Source organism: Anguilla anguilla, chromosome 9, assembly GCF_013347855.1.
Source record: "Anguilla anguilla isolate fAngAng1 chromosome 9, fAngAng1.pri, whole genome shotgun sequence".
NCBI classification, from domain to species: domain Eukaryota; kingdom Metazoa; phylum Chordata; class Actinopteri; order Anguilliformes; family Anguillidae; genus Anguilla; species Anguilla anguilla.
In genome coordinates, this window is record NC_049209.1 from 18901033 (window position 1) to 18926611 (window position 25579).

Sequence of the window (25579 nt, forward strand, 5' to 3'; positions counted from 1 at the left end):
ATGGTGCTCAAATCCACGCAGCCAGTGGGCGGAACTTCAAGTTCTTCAATCGAACTCACTCCATCGTCGTGCCTGACAAAGGCGTTGCAGAGGGAGTCCCTCTGCAACCAACGAACAAGACGTCAAGACACCCATCTTCCTCGTTCCATCATGAAATCACTTAGAAGCGTGCAGTATACTGTGGCCTATGTCAAAAGGAAAATCAGAAATGCAAGGAAACTGGTTACCCTGGCAACCACTCAAATTCGGATTTAAATTTCTTTTTATTTAACAAAAAAAGCCATTTTCCATAGTTACTAAATACAGGTCTTTATAATAGCCGACAGACACACAGCTGTGCCACAATGGAGTTTAGCAGTGCGAAACATGAGTCTGAGTGCTTGACAGCACATAGCAGTGACATTTTAGCCTACTTTTCTTTTAAAATTAAAATAAAATAACCTAGAGGTACAGTAACTAAAACAACTACCCTTCCATGGAAAACACTGTACACTGTCACTTATTGTTATATCTGTCACTGGGTGAGGGGCAACGATGCACATATTTCATAATATTTTTGTACGCAAGGATATGCTAGTTGAATCGGTGCAAAACGCTCATTATTAAGAAACATATTTGCGGTTTTAGAAGAACGATAAAAAAAAACTCCAGTAGAAATAAATAACAGAAAACACTTGATCAAATGAATATGTTAAATATTTCTTGATAACAAAAGACCTTGCTAAAGCCAGTATTACAATGTTAAATCAAATTTTACAACATTAACAAAAATCAGCCAGTGGAAGCCCTATAGTAATTAATGCTTTAAAAAAAGTGTCTGCATATATTTTATGTAGGTCTAGTCACTTATTTAATGACACTTCCCTAAATTACAACTTTATCATGTTAACTAGAGCACTCATACCCATATATGTAATCTAGTTATATGCATTTCTTTAAAAAAGACTAAATAGTTTACATAAGATACAATCGAACATGGCAGCCAAGGCAACAGATTCTTTGACTACATCCTGAACAGGAAAAAGACTGTGGTCTGACTCTGATTAATTAATTAATTTATAAAATATAGCTTTTGAAAATTTTCCCACACTGCAGAAAAATCTCCTACAATTTGTATTATGAGTTTGAGTAGAGGCTGAACTCCTGCTGCCACTGCAGGTTTTAAATTTATTACTCATTTCATAAATTTTAGGATTAAAAAAAATAAAAACTAGAAACCTCTGCTTAAATTCACCATTTACCATCTCCACAAAAGCACTGCATGGTACCAGTACACATTTATTGAGCCCCTCAGCCAACTGATGTTTGTTCAAATTATCAAACAATATCAATCAAAAAAATCATACCAACACTTTTCCAATGCAGCTAAGTTTTGGGATAGCTTGTTCGATTCGTTCGTTATTTACGGCAATTTTACAAATGGTTAACAAAACGATGTTAACTATTACAGTGCGTTTTTAAAAGAAAGTTCGAGTTAGAAATCTGCTGAATCAGTGTAACCAAACCAAAAGGCGGAAGTTTATCAAAAATAAGAAAAACAAACAAACAAACAAAAAACGGACAAACAAAACTTTCACATCCACATTGTGCTTGTAAATCTTTTAAAGTCTTCTTAGTGAATCAATGAAACGAAGACAACGGACACAGGAAATGCTAGTGTTCTTTTCTTTCTGGCTTTCACTGGCACAGCAGCTGATGAGGCGGAAGAGAAGCAGAGGCGCTGGATGAGAGAGAGAGAGAGAGAGAGAGTACAAGGAGCTGGAGTGAGGGTGAAAGAGAAAGGCAACAATTCCAGTATTAACAGGAACAGCCTCCTTCGCTGACTGGCTGTTCCGGGGGCTTCTCCAGTTTTATGTCAATCACTGTGAGGGGAGTGGTTAAGGACCGACAGAAAGACAAAAGGAAAGTCGTGTAAAATGAGCCCTGAATACAATAACAAGCTGACAGGAGCTTATGAACCAGCCTGTCAAAGTCTAAAGAAACTGGAATGACAAGAGCTAGAACCAAAATCAGAACTGCATTTCCACAAATAAACAGAACTGGATTGGCAGGGTTTGTCAACATGATGAACAATTTGTACAAAAATCCTAAGTGAACAATATGACCTGGGATTCCGTGGCATAAATTTGTCCAAGCGAAGACAGTCCTGTCAGTCATGGTAAGTCCCACCCTCCACAGGCAGAAACGTATCTCATTAAAGGAGCAGGTGAGCACAGAGCTCTTGCTGTTTAAGGATACTGTCTTCCCTGGTCTTGTCCTGTGTGCTCTCCATCCCGGGCAGAGCAGCCGCAACCCGCCGGAACAGCTGTAGGGGAGGGGGGAAAAAAGGCTCTCAGACCCATCTGTCCATCAACGCAACCACCCAATCAGGATGAGGAGGGGGGCATTTCAGTTCTATGGGCATTTTAGACTGAAGTGCCTCCCCTCTGTGACACTGCCAACAATCTCTGGGCAGCTGAAAAGAAGCCACCAAGCACCAAGTCCACAGAAACGCAATGTTAATCGGAAAGGCTGCGCAGCTCAGCTGAACCGGTTAGCTGGTAGGACCACCTGGGCTAGGAATCGGACACTGTCATATGCAGATCCCTCTTATTTAAACAAACAACCTGGACTTTGGCAACATTAAGGCAAGTCTTGTGTGTGACAATTGTCTTTAAGGCGTCCAAAGCAGGGGTGCACAAGTCCGGTCCTGGAGCGCCGGTCTGTGTGCCGGTTATTGTTCCAACCAATGACCTTACTTTTAGTTTTCTGACAGGTCTACAAACTACGTTGTTTCACTCCTGCACTTGAGCACAGTGAAATCTCTGGGATACATTTGCAGCTGTATCTGGCTGCAAATGTACAGCCATTGGCTGTATCTGGTGCTTATATAAATGTCAGATAAAGATATGACTAAGCGAATTAAATAACTAAGAGCCGAAGTTGGCACAAAATCCTGAAACCAGGCCTTGTTGTGTACCCTTGGTCTAATGCACTGTACTGAGTGCACCGTCATAATTTCACCTCTTTGGGGGAAAAAATAGCATTTTGAAGATGATTCAAATATTAACTTATTAGAAGGGACAGGTATTTAATGAGCAGCAGCACAGCAAACCGCACATGGTATAGCACACACGTATGCACGATGATGACAACCATCTGATGATAGTCATTTCACAGAGACAAACAAACCAATGTATTTCTCATAAACTCCTTACCAGAAAACAATAAGCAAGATGCAATATAACTGTAAAGCATTTTTGCCCAAGAACTTGAGATTCAAGAAAGTGCTAATTATTTTTCTTGCTTAAATCGTGCAATCTCATAACTGTGTGTTATTAAAAAAAATAAATTTAGAAGTACTTGGGAATACCTGCCATTTAAAATGAGGAAGATGCTTTTCAGCTACATTGAATCTGGGTCTAAAAAGTCATGCAAATTATAATGATTAGAATATAAGTTAAAGAAACACTGCAATAAAATCAATTAAAATTAAGACCAAGAGCTGGATTAAATCAAAACTTTGACCCACGCACTTTTTATCATGCAAAGAAACATCAGAGAAAGCATCAGAGAAAAAAAAAGCATCTCTGGCCATTAAGAAACCTGGCTAGGAATAATATACTTCAGCATTTACTAGTAGGTGGGCCAAAGTTCTGCTACAAAAGTGATCCCTTGTGAACATCCTTCCCATTCACGCAAGCACGCACGCACGCACGCGCGTGCTGGAGAAGCCATCAGACAAGTCAACGCGGTTGCGAGGGCGACAGAGCGAAACCCCGCCTCCAGGCTTCCACAGCGCCGCCCACAGCAGCCATGCGCTCTACCTGTTTCACATTGTAGCCTGTCTTTGCGCTCGTTTCGATAAAGAGAACACTCAGCTCTTTCGCTCTCTGCTCTCCTTCCTCAGTGGTAATCTGCCTGTAATGGGAGGCAGGACAGACCACACACAGAGACGCACGCACACGCACGCGCACACACACGCGCACGCGCACACACACGCACACAACAACACGCAGCAAAAACAAGGAAAGAAAGCAAAAAGAAAAGAACAGGTAAAAATAAAACACTGGAAGTACACACGCACCATGTCATCCGTCCACTGCTGCTTCTGCCATTATCTAAAGCACACTTGCAGAGCCGAGAGTATTTATTCCCTGTGCAAAATTGCAGAAATTAATATTCAGATTCTTCTACTCAATGTGCTCAAGGCTTAAAGCATTACTTTGGAATTTATTTTACCAAATCGTTCCCGTCTGTTGATTTGAAAACTTAATGATCAGTTTATGATCAAGCAAACAAAGAGGGCGCATTTACGTTCATTAGCAAATGGGTCATTTTCCCCATTGAGGCTGTCATTTCTGCTCACATCTATAGCAACCGCACCTGTGATCTAAATACTGATTTACATGTTTTTTTTAATATTGTCTCTATCCAGACATCAGTCAATTTAAACTCTTAGAACACAAAGGCAGTGAAATGGGAGCGACTGTAAAAGGTTCCTCCGGGACGAGGGAAATGCGGACTCTACCGCAGCCCTTCCTCCTAAGCTCAGCCGACTCTGAGAGCGGCCCTTTAGAAGCGAGCGGCGTCGGCAGCAGGGAGCAGAATCCCGGGCGCGTGGGCTCACTGCACACTCACCTGTTTCACATTGTATCCTGCTTTAGCACTAGTCTCAATAAACATTACATTCAGCTCTTTGGCTTTCCTCTCCCCCTCCTCGATTGATACTTGCCTGTGGCACAGAAGAGTGTTAAGGGAGGCGGCACACGGCATCTGCCGTAAGCACACGTTTATGCATTTAATAGACATATGCTGCTTCCGCCAATGGGGAAAAAGCACTTTGTACATCAGGCGATATATCAAACAGTATCTTCCCACAAAAAAAACGATTTAAAAAAAAAAAAAAAAAAAAAAAAAAAAAAGCCTTAGTATACATCAAGAGCTTGCTCTGGAGGTTAATGACAATGTGCATTGTGTGATTCTTCAAGCACTTATTTTATTTAATTATCCTGAAAAATATTTTCCTTAAGTCAGGAATGTACAAAGGCATTCAGGATCTTTCTCTGGAAGAACAATGTCTTCGACTGAACAGACCAGCATTTTACAAATACAAGTTGAATGTGCTTCTACAACAAATTCTAAAACAAGCACTTTTCTGATATTAAAGTACTCCTGGGAGCATCAAGATATTCACACAATAAGCCCTTTAGATATTACTGTGTTTTATTTCAGTTATTTGTTTCTTAATTATTGAGTTATCTGAGTGTAAATTCAATGCTGGCAGACAGGCCATTGATAAGGGAGGCCCTGCAGAGCAATGGCCACTGTGGAACAGTGTAGTCCCTTTCAGTCTAAATGGACATGACAATGCGCACACTAAACATCATGACATCATGATTTAGTATAACCAGACTAGTCCAAAACCTTTTCCCAGATGAACTTTCTGATGCATCCCAGCTAAACAAGCAAGCCGAAACAAGAAGCTGAATCAGCCTTATAGCTAGTGTGTACAAAACATCAAAAAATGTTATTTCCAAAACTGGTTTCATAAGCAGAATGTCAGTTGGTTTTTTTGTCCTTCTACTGCTACCACTACTATAAATAAATCAGTACATTCCATTATTAATAATAATAATAATAATAATAATAATATAAATCAGCAGAACATAATTCCTATAGCTGTAAACTGAAAACATCTTTCAAAGGAAACAACACTTTCCGGTTGCAAATACAGCATTGGTTACTTCCTGGATTTCAGTTTCATTGCAATCTAAAATTAAAAGTAACATTTGCTGAAAAATTCATACTGAATTGACAACTGTTTTGTGGGCGGACTGAATCAGGCACTTAATGAGAACTATTTGAGAGGCAGACGCCCTGCTGTCGAATCCAGGCTTTGGTAGATAAGTGGGTGTTATAGACATGCTAATGCCTATGCGCTTCACGGCAGTGTCGTAGGGTCGGAGAACACCAGGAGACTCAGGCCAGCGTCTTACTGTGCCAAGCCGGAAAAATACTTTAAAATGCAAATGAGAACATTAAATACACTAAGGAGGAATAATGCGTAGGTTGTGCTGGACATGAGACAAGGGTCTGACTGACACAAGCTGCCGACATCATCACTGTACGACTGATATTTTTCCGTGACGCACCTTTTGTCTGCAAGATCGGTCTTGTTCCCCACCAGCATAATGATGACATCACTTCCTCTCTCCGTTCTAACATCATCAATCCACTTAGTGGTTTGCTGGAAAGAGTTAACATCTGATAACAAAATAAAAAGGGGAGAAACAAGCAGCTCAGTAAACAGTGTGCCAGCAGGACAGGTGATCCTGACAAAACACACGGCTGTGAAAATGAAAGACAGTGGGTAAATAAAGCAACTGAATGTACTGAAACACCTCATCGCCCCCAGTGAGAATGCGGTCAATGATGTCACAATGCAAGCTGCAATCGGAGCTGCCGCAACACTGAAGCAGTGTGGAAAATGTGCAGGGCAGATAACATGGGGACTGAAGTGGGAGGAGCTGGCACTGTAAAATAACAGTAACAGATCATCACGAGCTACAAGGACATATATAGGAAAGGAGCACTTTTAACAAATGACTGCTCTCCAACAGCACAAGTTGGTCAGACCTGTACCTGAAAGTTAACAGAGAGAATCTTTCCTTTTGAACTGAATCCGATAAGATTACCATTGCTTCATTCAGAACGCAGATGCGTATCTAACCCTATTGTAGTATCATGTTTGCATTCCGTTCAGACACCATGTCAGAAAAAACCCAGGGAACACGAAGAATCGCCGTGGACAATGGGCCACATACTCCATGGACAAACAGTCCACTGTACATCAAGGAAATACGAATCAAGGAAAAGCTCCTTCCCTGAAGAGGTTGTGAATATTACACTGCACAGTGCTTACCTGGCACAATCTCAATGAACAAGAGCTCTCTCTGTAATTTAATTTCGCTTTCATCACTTTAAAATGCTTTTTTTTCTGGCACTTCCCATGCACCCTCGTTAATTCAGTTTTCATAAAGGATTTGAAGCATATTCAAACTCTTAATTTAAATCGCACTACAGCATCTGAGAGGTTCGGTATTGGCTTTTCACAATCAATCCTATTTTAGTACCCTGATCCCCTTCCAGTGAATGTATTACATTTCTGTGGCAATGCAAACATTACAGCATACAAATCAGTATTTCATCATCTACTATAATACTGTCAGCATTTATACAGTGCATATAAAAACATTTGCATATATAAAAAATGACAAGTAAAAAAATCCTTTATGGCAGAATGAGACACGTGCACGTACAACATTCATGAAAGAATACAAAACAACATTTATTCTTTTTGGATCCAGGAAATCCAGAAAAGGAAAATTCTAGAGGGTTAAAAAGCCATTTTTTGCTGAAACAAAGAAATAACGGATGCTACAAAAAAAGAAACATGCAATGTTTGCATTTCAACCCCTGAAAATCAAAACACGTCTGCGCAGGTGGCAAAAAAAGCAACACATATAAAAAAATACAATTTAAAACCAAGAGAAAGAATAGCAGAATGAGAGCCAGGGGAGCCAGGAAGACAGAATTCTTTTTTTCTCAGCAGGATGAACACCAACATCAATGGGAGCCCCACTCACTTGTGATGTCATAGACAACCACTGCCACAGTGGAGTCACGTATGTAGCTAGGAATCAGACTCCTGAACCGCTCCTGTCCTGCTGTGTCCCACAGCTGCAGTCGCACCTGGCCAATCAGGTAACACCAGAGGAACAGAGCAGGAAGAGGGGGGGGGGAGAGGAAGAGGCAGCGGTGAGACCCCGGGGCAGAGAGCGAGGGGGAGGAGGATACCTACTTGTGATGTCGTAAACTACGACGGCGGCGGCGGAATCGCGGATGTAACTGGGAATGAGGCTACGGAAGCGCTCCTGACCCGCTGTGTCCCACAGCTGCAACCTGATCTGTGTGGGATGGGGGGGGTGGACAAACAATAAAACAAAACAAAACAAAACAAAAAAAAAACAAAAAAAAAAAAAACAAAAGGAGAAGAAAAAAGAAAGGAAAAAGGAAAAAAAGGAAGTGAACACAGAAACAAAACAATACAATGAAAGTCAAAACAGCATAAGAAAATGCTGAAATGAAAACGAATAATGAAAAATGAACAAAGACGTGAAAATGCATGCAAAGTGTGTGCATGCGTGTGTGCGTGTGTATGTATGTATGTATGTATGTATGTGTGAAAGAGAGAGAACTTAAAAAGAACAGGCAGATAAAATCAGAAGAAAAGAAGACCAGCATTCTGAAGGGGGACTGAGTAACTGAAGTTGGAAACAAGGGTGATGAGACACAAGCAGCTGCCCCAAAAACGGAGGGTCCCCCACACCCCCCATCGTTCAGAAGTGAGCCCCAGAGACCCGGACAGCACACAGATCCATGTTTTACAATGAAAGAAAAAGGTGGAGGAAGACAGGGCCTTTCACCATTGATTTAGTACACAAAAAACCACACACAATCAGCAATTTTCCTGGAATGCCACAATAATAGAATTGGTTTCTTTTTACTTTTTTAAAAAACATTTTTTAGACAAAATCATTTTGATGCCATTTAACACAGGGAAATCAAAGTATTTTATTCCATCATTAACAGATCTGAAAACTGACAAACCTGAACCTACGCACTGCATAACTTTCAATTTTTCTTTAATGAAAAATTCATTTTTCAAAACCAATGTGGGATCTTATGTTCAGCCAGGGCTCTGCTAAATGAGTTAAAATAATAGCAAAAACAGCTAAATTTGAGTCAGTAGTTTAATTTCTCTTTCATTCAATTATTAAGTTAATCTGCATAAGTGCTTTGGCAATGTGTCATATATACTGGTTGGGGAAGGCCATTAAACAGGTCTGGCAGCATTGCTCACATTAATCAGGCGAATGCACTTAGCCTACATTCTCCTACATTATGAGCTACTCTGGATAAGAGCGCCTGTGAAATGAATATAATGCGCTGTAATTTACATATGGCATAAAATAGCACTGTCGCCAGCACAGAAGCACTATTTCCTGTTCGTTATGCCACGCCGGCTCGTTCATACACGCACCGCCTTCACCCGCCATGTCGTCTCCAAACATTTACAAACACACATATCAGAAGGTAAATCACTCATGTTTATTGTGGCTCTAGGGGACACATTTTCAGTAAGGTAGTGTCATATGAAAAAGAGTTGACATTCACCAATCAGGAAGGTGAATATCCCATCGCAGCTCAAGGAAGGTGAATACAAAGAAAGGTGAGTATAAACCGAGTTATTAAAGGGAAAGCACACTCAGCCATAGCTCAGTTGACAGCAAAACACAGTATAAGGACTGTTAAGGCACTGTTAAGTGTCACTCAAATGACGTGAAATTGAAATACAGGCTTGAGCTAAAAGTGAGAGCTTACTTGGTTTTTTTTAATGTTTCCATTTATAATGTATATTTTCGATTGACCCAGACAGGTTAAGTATATTTCATATATTTACAGAAGTTTCTGATGAACTACTGGCTTCGCAATAACTGGGACTGGGGCATTCAGGGTGCAAAATACACAAAGAAAAACTGAGATAATATCACAGCCACAGAAGTAAACTATCACTTTAAAGTCAAGATTTACGACAGATCGCAAATATTGCATCATTTACGTAAAATACTTAACACTGTAAAAACATGTTGAAATATACTTTTTGTGTTGACCATGTACTGATTTGCTAAATCCCAATTCCTGAACCTCAAGATTTTAAGGTTGAAGGCAAGTAATATGGCCATGAGTGTTCACAGAGCATAGAGTGATGTTAAACTGGTCAAAGGAAGGCGAATCAATAAGGTGCTTGTATAGTTTCATTGCCGTTATTTTGTTTGTGATTTTCATATTGATTGAGTAGTAGTAGTAGTAGTATTTTTATTCAGTCATCACACACAATACAATAAATATAAACAGTCTAGACAGTATAAACAAGTCAACAATCTATGTATTAGGTAGTGACTGAAAAGGCACAGGCAGAAGCATAATGCTTATATATGCCTATCCTACATTCTTATCAATTTAAGCTACCCTCCAAAAATAAACATAATAATAAAATAAAAATCATTGAGACAATAACATTTTTGAAGATTTTGAAAAAGCCTACACCCCCCATCCTGCTCCCTGCACACAGCATTGAAACACCAATCATATACATTGAGGACTTAACGTATATGAAAAAAAGAAATCCAGACAGACAAGAAAAAAATGGTGACACTTACTGTTCTGTCTTCAAGATACATTGTTTTCGACAAAAAATCTATTCCTATTGTAGCCTGAGAAGAAGAAAAAAAAGATGGAGTCAGATGGGGGAAAGGAGAGGGAGAGAGAGAGTAAATAGGTGAAAACAATCACATCACTCTAACCTTGCAGCACATCTGCACAAGAACAGCACAATCAGATAGGGTAGAAAAACTCTACCACTTAGCTTAGTCAAGACTACTAAATAAAAAATAACTTACAGGCTTACTTTGCAGGACAGTGTTCACATTTCCATTATATGGTCAACCAACTGAAATATCTCACATAGGCTGTTTCTGATCAGATAATTTGCTAACTGAGCAAAGAAAATGCTCTTTAGAACCATAGCAAGAAATGGTTATTCAGAGACATACATAAATTGCTTAAAACTGATGCTTATACGTCCTATTTTCCTTTTCAGTCATGAAGTAATGACAGTGGTCTTTAAAGTAACATGGAGACTGGGAATTAAACTGAATCAATTTAACCAACTTTAGAGGTCGTAAATTAGTTGACACAGAGTGCAAATCCAATGGAACAGAAGAAAACCTATTGCAATAGACCTGTAAAACCCAAAGGATGTTCTCAACCTCCACAGCCTGAAAACTAGGATGCAATTGGATCCCACTTTACATCATGCTAACAATAATAAAGTACATTACTAAGAACCAAAGCTTTCTTGAGGAATCGATCAGAGGAGGGCTCCACTAGCCTAGCATGCTCATTAATTCTGCTGACATTAGCATTAATGCAGCGGCCCTCAGGAACCTGCCTTCGGACAGGCCGTAGCTCACGCTGCCCTTAAGCCAAAGACCACCTGCAAACACTCCTTACAACAGCCATGTTGTTTTTCAGTACCCACGGCCAAACTCAGAACCACAAGAGAATCTGTGGCCCATGACTACAGATTAGTTTCTCTCCTAGCAGGATAGAATGTGCTAGCTCACTGCCTGATACACGATCTCCAGACCTTGTGTGAGGATCACATATCAGGACTAATGAGTGAGGCAATAGTGAGCAGGTGTGGAAAACACCACAAACTGTAAAGGAATGCAAGAGCACAATTATTATTTTAAACCCAGTAAAAACATTCTTTGAGGTGAAAGCCTGGACTGACCTGATAGGTGTTGTCGAAGCTGTCGTACATGAACCTGGTGATCAATGATGTCTTCCCAACTGGAAATGAAGAATAGATAACGGTTTAGAAAAGACTTAGGCCTATTGTCATTCTGATTATGGCTGTGCAATGTGGCAAAAAAATTCTTGTCAAAATATGTAAGCTTTTTGGCAATATATGATATTCATCTCAATGTGACAATGCAATATTAATAGCTTAACATAGTGATTATCAGAATAATATACTTAATGTAAGCAGGCTTTTATTTGATATAAGGTTTATCTTTCATCTCAATGAAACTGCTTTTAAAGCCTAGTTATCAGAGGAGAGGCAAGTGAACATCCGGGAGAGATCGATCCACTGAAAAAGCAGACGAATCTCATCGATCCCTCCTAAATCACCCACAGTTGGAGGACATTATAAGAATGCCATTGGCTTTGCTTGCCATGACTGTATTCAACCTTATATTCAAAAGTTCAGTTCACACTGAGGTTTGAGCAAAAACATCTAGGCTATGATCGAGGAACACCCTTGGGGGGAGATTGACCCAACTGTCCTAATCAATGCTGGAAACACGAAAGAACAAGAGAAAGTCTCAAGTGTCTGGATCAGTGAAGAGACTGAGGATATCAGTGTATGACAAGCATCTAGAATAACTGAATTCAACTGATGAAAAACCCAGCCACTCCGACCAGTATCGAAACCAGTCAATGTCAAGAAGCAGCTCATTTCCTTCCCAAATGCTTTCCTCATATTACATACAATGCATGTTTAATGCCTTCCGATTGGAAGGAAGAGAAAATAGCTCAGATGTGCTCATGTGATAGCCACTGAGAAGCATGCAAGTGCAGAAGACACAGTGTACACAAGGAACAGGAAAGAGGTCACCAAATTAACGCACTACATTTCTCAACTTCAGGTTCATGAGATTCTTACGGTATTAAACGGAAGATGGCAAAAGCAGTATGCTCCTAATGGAAGTCTGTTGACCAATATGATTAATCTGGTTCCTTTTTCTAGAGTACTGGACAAGTCTTCCCCCACATAATCACAATTATGCAATGACACACTGTCAGAACAGAAGCATATTGCAATACTTTGTGTGCAATGCATGCAGGCATACAAATACAGACGTCTTTAAAAAAATTAATAAATAAAAATACAGCAATATACTTTATATAAATATACTTTATATATTTATTTTGCATATAATAAAACACATATGTGTAAATCTTTAAATATTCTAAAAACCCATTGAGACCATTCAAATCTCAACTCAAATACTTTCTGGAGGTGCCATTCTGTTGTAATGTTTCATGAAAACCTGAAGGGATGAAGAGGGGGGGAAAGAAAAAAACCAAAAAACACCTGAAACCCTTATAACCAAAGGGATTAAAACCTTCCACACAGCAAGCAGTTCAGCAGCTCAAGCTAATTTATCTTCCTACTGCCGGAGGCAAGCACAGCTGAGTAACTGAAACCAAATGACACACCTCGAGTTCACAGAGCGCCAGTGTGAGCCACGCACCCAGCTGCTGAAGGAATGCTGGGAATGTCCTCCGCAGGGCCCCTCCTACAGAGGCACCCGGCATTCTACCGAGAACACAGACAGCCTTCCCCATCCTAAACCCAAACCCAAACCCAGCCCTGGGGGAATGTCAAAGCACACAGCCCTCCCCAAGAATGGTGAGTCCTGCACATTCCACCTCCTCAGACTCACCACACACAAACTTCTCCCTTCCCATCGCGCGTCACCTGTTTGTCAATTATGCTAACCAGCTAGAAACTCACGGTGGTGCATCACTTTTTCCGCAGCACTTAATCTGTATTCCCTCTGGAATCTCACACACGTACCTGTCTGCTTCTTAGTGTGCCGTGACTTGCTCAGTGAAAAATGCTGTCTGTAATCTCAGAGCTGTTTATTAGGGAACACTGAGCCAGAGACAGTGGGATTCCCTGCACAGGGTTACGGGAAGACCCCTGTGAGTACAATGCTATGAGCAGGGACTTACGGCACCTTGGAATGTCTAACCTTACAACTTATCAAAAAATGACATGCTCGCAAAAAAAAAATTTTTTAAATAGCATTTCCAATTTCAGTAAAAGCCATTTTTCATAAAAACTCCTGAACATCCTGAGCGTATATCAGTTTACCGCATTTTACAGGTGGTCAGAAAGCACATGAGCAAGTCATCTTGATTTAGGAGATCCTGATCATATTAGGTAACACCAGCCACAGATTCTTCCTACTCATTGTCATCACAAGTGGAAGGTGGTGGTATAGTACACTGTCCAGGAGATACAAGGCAGCAGTGGGACAGAGTGGAGGAATGGCCTGGAGAAGAAGCATTGTTTGACTCTCGCTAACTGCCGTTCCACCCCTTCCCCCTTAGAGTGAAAGTGACAGAAGCCATGTGGGATACCGCATGCCAAGCCCAGAAATAAAACCTCTGATAAGAGTGGGAGGGGAAAGATACCAGAAGAGGCTGTGTATTTGCACACTCTGTCTCCCCCTCCACTCCTCACCCAGCCCAATGTCCTCCGACTGGCCTATTATCAACTGAAGTGTCTGCTGACAGCAACTTCACCCATGTATTACATCACTATCCGAATCTACAGCGCTGACGTAGTACCACCCCCCACCCCCAAAGAAAAAGCCAATAAGCTCCAGCTTTGCTTTTCATCACCCATTAAAACACAAGGCTTTAAATTACAGCAATCCTTAATGGCAGAGGTAATACTGTGAGGTTATTACCGCAACACGTATGTAGCTATAAAAACAAATGAGCTGTGCTGAGCAAACTGTAAGAATTAGCCACAGATTTAAGAGCATTGTGAGAATGTCACAACGTGGCAGTGCTGTTCCATCACATTCACCCGCTGAGGCATTAGAGCTCAGAGCTAATCTCCCTCTGAGCGGCAAAATGAGCCTTAATGAGCAGGCATGAGACCTGTCATAATGACCGCGTCCGCAGCTCAAGCAGACCTGACCCGTTCCACGGCCCCCGTGTCTGTGTAAGCAGGTTGCTCTGGTCTCCCTGCTGTGTCAGTGAGGAGAAGCACTGACCAGGACCGGAGTCACAAGGGCAGAGATAACAGCAACACCAAAATAGCACTGTGAGGCCCGCCAGAGCCGCAGGCACTGCATTTCATTCAATCAACAAAAAAAAGCTGTTCAGAGTTAAAGCTTAAATCATAGTCTTTAAAAAAGAAAATAAAAGCAAGATTTCAAGATTAAAAAGAATATTACAAGTGAAGGCTTAACTACCTGTAGGCCTAAGTAATGGTGCTTCAAGCAGGACTTCTTCAGCAGCTTTACTGGAAGATCGTGGCACCTGCTATGAGGATTGTGGACTATAAAACTTCTGGTTCAAAAAGAGTTTCTAAAGAATTGGTTTACTCATTCATATCTCCACCTGTCCAGGGTGTATTCCTGCCTTTTGTCCAATGCATGCTGGGATAGGCTCCCGCATCCCCCATGACCCTGACCAGGATAAGTGGGTATAGATACTGGATGGATAGATGGATTCATAACTCCAATCACGTTGCCTCAAACTCCCTCCTTCTGACACAGATGTGCATTGAAATTCTGTGAATGTTTTCATAAAGTATCTGGAAGCAGGAAAGCTGAATTAGGATCAGGTTCCTAACCTTACCATTCATGAGCCAGAGGCTAAACTAATTTAAGGAATTTATTTTTACTGGCTATCTGCAAGATGAGGGTGAGAGAAAACAATGGCTGACTGCGAGTGGGAATGCTAAATATCCCCCACGTACACCTGAGACACAGCTATAGAATGTGTGAGTTTGTAGCAGGCACTTTCACCCAGATGATTTTGAGGAGAAAATTTGGGCAAGACAACTGAGCATTTCAAGCGATCGTCTATTAATTCGGTCCATGCTCTCTTTGCCTAATATCAGAGGTTGGGGAAAGGCATCTCCAAATTCAAATTACCTGCCCATTGTAGTTCTTCAAAAATGAGCAAGGGTAGAGGCGTACGTCATTATGATGTATACCTCCACTAAATTTGTCATTTCTGTGAAGACACTGCTTTGGACAGGTCTGAATCTCACTTTTTGCCATTTTAAATCTTTCACAAAAAAGCAACAACAACAAAAAAACTCACTGCATTCTGCTCTCCTGTCAGGTTCCAAAGCAAGCAAGGTAATTGAAATAGGCTAACCTATGTACAGCACAGACTGACCTCAGACAATATCCTCGTTTAGGCTAGCGTGATAAGAAAATGTGACGGTGAGATGGTATTGTCTGGATTGTGTAATCTCACCAAGTAAATAAGCCTTTCAAAAAAAGTGCCTGATCAGGAGTCACACCTATGAATTATTTATCAAAGGAAGTGAGAAAGCACAGAAATAGAGGCCAAGCTACCGTCAGGCAGTTTTTCCAATGTCTTCATGAACAATCAAACAATACAGGTCATCACGTTTCCCATAAACCATGATTACTTAAGCACAGACAGACAGGATGTGTGCACCCTTTCCCCAAAATCCAACTTTTGCAATTCTAATTTAGCAAGAGACGTCTTTAACAGCCTTCTCATGATTGCATATTTCATTTCAGCAGCCTGCCGAATGGACTGAAATCAATCACCATTACGTGCACTGCTATGCTTCAAAACGCATTCATTCCGGGAACACCTATTATGAATTTCAGAACGTTGTCTGTCTGTTACCATAGGAGTTCGGCTACTACCCTGATTTAAATACCATCACACAGTGGAAACGTTGCAATACATCACGTTATGGTTGCTGGGGGACCTGCAGGCTCCAATGAATTCACTTTTCCTCACTTGTATAAATTTTCTAAATTAATACTTATAATTAGTCAGAGAGGGGAGGGAGTGTACACACACTCTCACATGCTCTCACACACACCCTCACACACTGCATTTCAACATCTTATAAACCTCACAGACATAGACTCTGCATTGAACTATGGGAAACTGAGGCAAGGAAACAGAAAGGGGTGCTTAAATAGTCTTTCAAAATAATGTTAAAACAGGAACACTGCCTCAGCACGCCGACTTGACAGACTGACAAGTACCTGCCCATGCATATATGACCCATTTTGCAACTGCAAAGATAAAGACAAGTGGCTAAAAGCAGCAAGGCACTTTCTGCGCTAATGTATGCTATTTGTATTAAACAGGAGCAGAATTATTCTCATATTATTACAGGTAAACTGTCAGGCTTATAGGAATTCCATCATGCCATGCTCTGGGTGTTTGTATTAACAAATGATAAGACAACGTTTTATGAATTTCCTTCCTTTTTATTGGCTGCTTTCAAGGGAGCTCAGTTGTGAAGTAGAAACTGGGCCCAATTCTGAATGGACAGTTTAACCTGGTGATTTTTTTTCTTATGCAACAACAAAAACATGTGACATGTTCACATTTAGAGAATAGAGTTCACATTTTACAAGCACATAAGTACCATGCCACACTGCACAATCAATGACAAATTCTGATTTCCAACATACGTTATCTTTAAAGGTACCAATAAGGTTGTACCCAAGCAATTTTTGACAATTTACAAAAACATGTACTTCTCATGAAACCCCCCCACCCACCCAAAACCACAATTAGGTCTATATTTCAGACTGGTGGGAAACACAGACCACACCCCAATAAAACTGCTATAAATGCTCCTCTGAACATTCTTCACTTTCGAATTGGAGTTAAATATTTTGACAAATGGAAATATGCATGCTTTAAGGAGACACATTTGCGCCTGACAGAGGAGTAATGTGGAAATGATTTCCTTCTCGGCCTGCTCTTAGCGCAGGAGAGCGAGTAGCCCAGAACCACCCTCCTCTCTGGTTATGAGCACTTTATGCACTGCACGTCGAGCCCCTCAGAACAAGGGCGTGACTGGTTGTAAAGAGCACCTCTGCCCTGATCAGTGCCAAAAGCAAACCTCAAGTCTGCACCATAAGCAGCCTGCAGCAGGGCGTGTGGAGGATACATTTAACCGTATTGCAAAAAAACAAATATAAATCCTGTGGCATCAAACGCAGCCCACACTGTCAGATTTTCAGGATCAGAGACGAGACCAGCATGCAGTGACACACAGGGCTGAAGCCCAGCTGCGGGGACTGAGGAGAAAAGCTTGGCTTGTGAAGCGCCTGCTGCACAGCAATGAAGACATCCATCTTAGAAAATGCTATATTACAGCATGCTGAGTGCAGTGCACCCATTAACAGAGTAAACCCACTAGCCTTTAGCATAACTAGGAGAAAGCACTGCAACACTCCTGGTAGATACTGCACTAAATCTGCCCCACAGGAAGAGGGATGCACACTAGGAGCTGACCGACTGCTGCAGAGAACTGAGCTCTTCACCCCATCCATCCATCCATTACCTATACCCGCTTATTCCTGGTCAGGGTTGTGGGGGGTGCTGGAGCCTATCCCAGCGTGCACTGGGCGAGAGGCAGGGATAGACCCTGGACAGGTCACCAGTCTATCATAGGGACCACACATCACTGTTCACTCTACCCAACCCTAAAAAAAAACAACAACAAAAAAACAGGTGGTCTAGTCTTTTATGACCACCCATAACAGAGCACTCAAAACTAGGAAAAGTCCTATTTTACAATTGCTACTGCTACATTGCCCTTTCCTGTTGCAGAAGGCCAGGTTTTTATTGGTTTTTGTTTATTTAGCCTATTTATTTTTAAATGACCAGAATTGGGCATGTGGAAATTGCTCAATGCAAGCCCTAAATGCCTTTGAAAATGAAAAGGAAAGGCTAACTTATGCTTCATCATTCTGTTCATACCAATGGCGGCTACCTGTATGCAAATTATATTTGTCTTTGTATTTAACAACTCAGAAGCTATTTAAAGACATCTCCCTGCAGGCACCAGACACCAGTTTGTCTGTGTTGGTCCTCAGTGTCGATTTCCACACACTTCCTCTGCTTCAGTAATCATTACAATCCTCACCCTAATCCTTAGGTCCCAATGCCCTTGCTCTCATCCGGCCATACTTTAATCCCCTACTCCCCCATGTTCCCTCCCTCACACTTTATTTTCCCCATTCCTGCAAGTGTACATGTCATGTCAAAGGACACAGAATGATGGGGGGAGCAGTGTGAGGTAACAGCTGTTACATTAACATTCTCAAACACACCAGTCAGTATGGGCAATTCCAAGGGGTATGAGAGTCCGCGGGGATTAAATTAATGGACATGGAGCGACAGCATTACTAGCACACTGGGCATTATGAATGGGACACGGCTTCCAGATTTCACAGCCCACTGCAACTATAGGAAGCAACACCATCAGAGAGGTCTCCATTAGAGGGGACCCATAGTCAGGTTAATTAGGATGAAGATTTGAGCAGGCCCTCTGTGTCGGTCTTTATGTTCAGCCCCCTGGGCTTAAGAACACAATAGCACAGTACCACCAGCCCACATTATGACTCTTACCACAAACATGAGTTAGCAGATGCCCTTATCCAGGGCAACACTGTAGCTCACTGCTGTGTACATTTTCAATACACCGGGTACATGGACTTAAATTAGACTATAAACTAACAGATCCTGAAGACTGATTTATGAACCCTGGTATTACCTTGCCAAATGGCAACATGTTTCCTTTGCAGTCTGCACAGCAACTCTTTCAAGATGAATGGTCAAGGGTTCCAGGGATAGGGTTCCTACTTTCTCCTTCAAATTAGTTACACTTAGCCAAGAGTAGACTCTGAAGAAGATGTAAAGTCGAAACATCAGTCTTATTTAAATTTAAATAGTACCAGTGCCTAAATGAACAGCAGCAACAATTGCTATAAAGATTACACATAAATTACTATACTCTTAAAGATACGGGTCTATTGCTTCAAAACGTACCCCCTTTCATTTGGTAACATTTTTTTGTTACATTTTTGCAGTAATAAGCTATGCAAATGACCTGAGAGTGAACTGACAGCGTCTGGCAATGCATGACAGGGACATACGGGGAGACCGGTTGCGAAATGTCCCATCTGTGCCCCTGCTTGCTCCCCCACTGCTTTTCCCCAATTGCCCATTTTTTTGCTCTGGTCTCCCTCTCCCATCGTTGCTGCAGCACTGAGACGCCTGAACACTCTGTGCCCCCTCTGTTCTTGGCCACATACTGCAGCAAATGTGCACCCACAACCAGTGACTTCTGCATTCATCCCTAGTAAAGTAAACCACTCCATGTAAAGGTCGAGAAAAATGGAAAGGAGCAATAACAAATGTCAACCAGCAATATTTTATCCACCCACAAGAGGAAAGCTCAAGAAAATACAGTGACGGTCGTTCCCGCTTTATAAAAATTTGAAAAGCTCATTGTTTGCTTTTGATTCTAAATTCTGTTGGCGTGTGGAGATTCATGGCAACCGCTAATTATTCAGTACAAAAATGCAGTTCAGGCTTGTTTTCGGATGAATATTCTTAAGTACAGTGACAGAGTGTGGGTAGAACAGAAACCCTCAAGTTATTGCCAGTACATGTTAGCAAGAACATGAAGGAACACGGAGTACGGGATTTTGGCAATAGGCATATAACAGACTCGACAATCCTAATGACCAGGACATGATGACCTGAGGGGGATGCAAGTATTCACAACACACCTTGATCAGCACTGTAGAGTCATCAAAAAAACTTCACTGCATGAGTCCTCTTTATTCAGCCAAAACAGTATGCTACACTGTTTAGTATGTGAAATGCGTAATGACAAGTACCAGACATTGGCCCTGGATTTCACAAACTTCCTTCAGGGCAGAGACAAGATTTGAGTAAACCCACTAAAAATCCAGGGCTTTTTGTAAGACCCCCCCCCCCCCTCCTTCTTAAATAAACCCCATTATCTCTGTAATTACATACAGTACAGACAGTACAGACATGGTTCAAAGCTTGAAATAAAGAGGACATTTGTACCAAAATGGCCAAATGCTCCGACCCTGAGAGTCTCACTGTGTAAACATACAGGACATATTTATTCTGAAAAAGAACAAAGAAATAAAAAAATCCTTTCATTTCCTTTATGTTGTAATGATATATACTTCTGATACTGGAGGAACCAAAGGTATGTGGATACCCCTTCTAATTAGAGGGATCGGCTACTTCAGCCACACCCATTGCCAACAGCTGCATAAAATCAAGCATACAGCCATGCAATCTCCATTAACAGACATTGGCAGTAGAATTGGTTGTACTGAAGAGCTCGGTGACTTTCAACATGGTACTGTCATAGGATGCCACCTTTCCAACAAGTCAGTTTGTCAAATGTCTGCCCTTGTAGAGCTGCCCAGGTCAACTGCAAGTGCTGTTATCCTGAAGAGGAAACATCTAGAAGCAAGAACAGCTCAGCCAAGAAGCATTAGGCCACACAAGTTCACTGAACTGGACTGCTGAGTGCTGAAGCGCGTAGCACATAAAAATCACCTGTCCTCGGTTGCAACACTCACAACAGATATCCAGACTGGCTCTGGAAGCAATGTCAGAACAAGAACTGTTCGCCGCACACAAGCCTAAGGTCACCATGCACAACGCCAAACATCGGCTGGAGTGGTGTAAAACACATCGGTATTGCACTCTGGAGCAGTGAAAAAGCGTTCTCTGGGGTGATGAATCACGCTTCACTATCTGGCAGTTTGACAAATTAATCTGGGTTTGGCAAAAACCAGGAGAACACCACCTGGCTGAATGCATAGTGCCAATCGTAAAGTTTGGTGGAAGAGCAATAATGGGCTGGGGCTGTTTATCATGGTCCGGGCCAGGCCCCGTAATTCCAGCAAAGGAAAATCGTAATGCTACAGCATGCAATGACATTCTAGAGAATTGCGCGCTTCCAACTTTGTGGCAACAGTTTGGGGAAATCCCCTTCATGTTTCAGCATGACAAGGCCCCATGTACATACCAAGGGCCATAAAGAAATGGTCTGCTGAGTTTGGTGTGTAAAAACTTGACTGGCCTACATGGAGCCCCATGTAGCATTCCAGTTCAACCCCAACAAACACCTTAGGGATGAACTGGAACGCCGACTGCAGGCCAGGCCTAATCGCCCAACATCAGTGCCCAACCTCACTAATGCTCTTGTGGCGATATGGAAGCGAATCCCTGCAGCCATGTTCCAAAATCTAGAGGAAAGCCTTCCCAGAAGAGTGGAGGCTGTTATAGCAGCAAAGGGGGCACAAACTCCATATTAATGCCCATGGTGTTGCCCATGAGATGCTCATCGAGCACATATGGGTGTGATGTTTGAGTACCCACATACGTTTGGCCATGTAGTGTAACTTTCAAGCTTAGATATGTAGAATTAAAGCCTTTCTTTATTTGGGTGTAATGTCCAGAGTTTGAGACTGCTGTCGAGTCAAATGTTCAGTGCAAATTAGCTCAGTGTTAAAATGCTATTACACATTCAATGATCCACAGCTTTAACTATACAATGGTAAAGCCTAGCTTATATTGCTTTCTTTTGTGTTGTCGGGTAGTCTGATGTTACTGTACTGTACTACACGCCCGCCCTGTCCTTATTTGTTCAAGATAATCTAACAGTGTTTATTACAATTTACTGGTTATATTTGGTTCAAAAACTTGAAAGGAATATTAAACCAACAATCAATTGTCACTTCTGGGGAATATAACCACAATTTGAACCCAGTCGCCTGGACCTTTAAACACCAGTGAAGAACATTTATGCACTTCTTACTGTCCGAAAACATTTTAGCCCCACATTAATAATGACATTTTCAGCAATGTCTTGGGATAATAATGACATTTTCAGAAATGTCTTCAGTGGACATGCATTTTGTAGGTAATTTTCAAGACATTGTGAAGATGGTACTTATATAAAAAACCATGATATCCTCCATGCAAGATTTCACAATGATAACAGTCTGGTGAGTAAGCAGGAAGTATGACAGGATGTCAAACCTGAGGGTTGGGTTGAGTTAGTGCTGAAGACTGATGCAGTACAAAACTGCAGGATGTACAGCATGTTAGTATAGTTCTGGACATCAGCTGACATCAACACCACTGTGAAATGGCATGCCTTGCTTCACCTCATCCTATTTTTCATTGTGAACAAGTATCTATAGGTGTAGCTCAATCAATATGTCCTTTCTATATTCGTATTCTGCAACAGTACCTTCCAATGCCCTGTAAATTTCCCCAGAGAAGGGCATCTGCTATGTAAATAAAAGATACATTCACCAACACGTGCACATCATCTAGGACAATGTCCCGATGATAACGAAGAAAATACTCATTTGGGATGTAGCTTGACAGGTGGTGGTGGTCAATATCAGTTCATGCTTCTCTGAATTCTTCCTAAAAACCCACACTTTCCACAACTGCCAAATAACTAAACAAAACTTGCAAAACCTCATTAAACATACCATAAGCCTCCATTGGATATGAAATATAAATACTTTCAAAATGAACTAGGAATTATGACAAGTCATTAAGCGTGTTATATCTCATTTCGAGGAACAATATACCGACGATAATCGGTTTCAGTATTGAGCTACCCTTCTTTACAAAAATGAAAAGGAAATAATCAGTCCAGCATGTATTGTACTGCTTCTAACGCCCATCTGTTCAATCTAATAACTGTAAATCATGTTAAACAGCCATGCATACCAACAGAAAAACACAGGCACACATACATAAATTACGATTCAGGTTCCATACACACGCAGAATGAAAGAGATCCCATTTCAATATATTCCAGTTTTGTTTAAATATTACTCAACACAGCAAGGTTATATTATGGTTTATTTTGTTAAATTAACGGTTTAGTGCCAGCGGGACCAGCTGACAGTAACGATTAAGGGTGAAAATATCAAGATTATGTTACTTGCATAATGCCAATAGCGCTATGTTCGATTGGTTACTAGTCTAACTAGCTAGACTAGCTAGCTACCATTAACCAAAACAAGCTCGATGCTAACGTTATTCAGTTTTAGAACTAACGCTAGTAAACATCTGGTATCCATTCGTTTGAAAATCGAGAAAAATCCCATTCACAGAGCTTCGATGTTGTATTTATTGCGACAATTACGATGAGGAGCTGCTAAATCAGCTAGTATGTTAGTCTAGCTACAGAAGTGTGTGCGAACATAGCTGGTAGCTAGCGCTAGATAGCCAACAATAATGCAACAACCTAGCTAGCTAACAATAACTAGCTTTAGTAGCTACTTGGCTCTAACCGATGACAGTAACTTGAATCTATTTACAAAAAATCGGAGGAATGTTAGCCAAGTGATACATCTAGAAGTCAGCTTTTTCCTAGCTAGCCTACCTAGTTATTCCATAGACAGCTAGCTAGTAGCGCCAAGTAAATTATACTTAGTTTAACGAGAGAGCACACTAGAGGATGCAACTGCAAGCTAAGCTACTGGAAACTGTCTGGCAAATTCGTACTAGCTATCATAGAGTTCAGTGCAGCCAGCTAAAGTCAGATAGTTGCTAACGTTAGTGGTCTATGAACGCTGGCTTAGCTAGACTAGATCTATTAGCAAACGTTATACGAATGCGTTGACATAGCCTAATGTCAGTTATTTAAAAGCCCAACATTTGCTCATGTGTTACCCTATGGTGTGGGTAGCTGTCAATCAGACATCAAACACTAGGCTAACGCTAGTTAACTTAACTAGCCTAGCTAGTTATATTGACGGAAACAAGAAAAACCGGCTAACAAGTGCTTGGCTAATGTTCGCAAGCTAGCTAGCGATATTTCACCATAGCTAGATAACCTTAGCAGCCAATACTAAATTCCTTCGCATCGAGTCAATGCAAGGGAACAGTTGACAAGTGGCAATCACCAGTTTTCAGCTTTGCAATTAGCGTTTGTCTACACAGACTGACGAAAAAACAGCTGGTGCTTGCTGACACATTAGGTAATATGCGGTATGGTAGCATAGCCTTGTACTAGCATGTAGGTTCATTATACTGCGACAAAATTGAACAGCCACGGCACTCGTCTTGGCTAGTCTACGTCGGTGAATACCGATTAAAGGGACTCGCCCAAAAACAATACTACTACTACTAGCAAGCAAGCTAACCTTAGCGAACAAAAATCTAAACACATTTAGCGTAGCTATCTCAGTCTACTTACCACTCTGTTCGCCCAAAAACACCAATTTAAATTTCCTCAGCGGGTTTCCAAAGTCTCCTGCCGTGGACATGACTCCAGTAATTGAAGACCCAGGAGCTGGGATAAAAGCTATGCTGGCTAACGTTACTTTATCTTGAGAAGTTGGGATGAAAGTAGCTAGTGAGCTAGCCCCCTACCCATAAACAGACCTCTGCAGTATCAAGTTAGCTAACTATCTCGTTAATAGGTTATAACTGACAAACTCGATAGCCGCGTAGAAAAACAAACCCCGTTGTCTGACTAAAAACCTCTCCGATAATACGACTTTGAGTGCCTAGATTTAGCTATATCACTCCGTAACACTTCACTGACTGTGCTATTTCTGAAAAGAGCTGGTTACAATCTAGCTTGCTCATTCGTGCTAACGTGACTGATCTGTTCTACTGACCAATCCAAATCGAGAACTGCAGTCCAGTTTGCCATACTGAGTGTGGCAGCACAGATTATGTTATTGGAATTTTTGAATTCCAGACCTCATCCAGATTTGTCAAGGCGGCTATAATGGCTTGGTTTATTTTGCTTTTTAATCAGTGGGGAAGTTGAGTACCCGCCACACACATGTTTCAACCATCCTTTTATTGCTGTTATGCTGTGGTTTCTTTAACTTTGTGATCATAATATGTGTCTTGTTATGATAGCCTTTAAAAAGCCATTGGGATTTTTCTAAATAACCCCATTTCTGTTACAACCATGAAAATTCTTAAATGAGCACAAACTAAATGCAAGCATCTAATCTAAAATAATATTACTGAAAACTCGAATTTCCTTAACATGTATGGTGCGACATGATTGTGTGGTTCAGTCAAGGCCAGAACATTTACGCACACTAAGGGAGTTTGAATAAATAAACTTCAAAAACCGCTTTTGAAATACAACAGGTCGTGCGCCATATTTGTTTTCCTCCACAACAGACATAGCTGTTTAAATGTGTCATTTATATATCTATATTTTTTTTTTCATTAACTTAAGATGTTCTACTTTCAAAAAGATTCACACTAATTTCTTCAGAGACGGGGATGCGCGACCTTAATGCGT

The 25579-nt window shown here is 41.2% G+C and overlaps 1 protein-coding gene across 4 annotated transcripts; it reads right to left on the minus strand.

Moving 5' to 3' along the window:
• Positions 1-244: 244 nt before the first annotated feature.
• On the minus strand, positions 245-24922 carry rab6a (RAB6A, member RAS oncogene family). Of its 4 annotated transcripts, none has more exons than XM_035434310.1 (8): positions 24506-24922; positions 11402-11460; positions 10266-10319; positions 7629-7734; positions 6135-6246; positions 3807-3900; positions 2239-2305; positions 245-1862 (listed from the first exon to the last, which is right to left on the minus strand). In XM_035434310.1, the coding sequence occupies exons 1-8, from the start codon at positions 24573-24575 to the stop codon at positions 1798-1800; spliced, it is 627 nt and encodes a 208-aa protein (XP_035290201.1). In that variant the 5' UTR covers positions 24576-24922; the 3' UTR covers positions 245-1797. The 4 variants fall into 4 exon arrangements, with proteins under 4 accessions (XP_035290201.1, XP_035290202.1, XP_035290199.1 ...); XM_035434311.1 differs by lacking the exon at positions 7629-7734 and adding an exon at positions 7844-7949; XM_035434308.1 differs by lacking the exon at positions 3807-3900 and adding an exon at positions 4621-4714 and having other exon boundaries at positions 24506-24917.
• Positions 24923-25579: the final 657 nt, after the last annotated feature.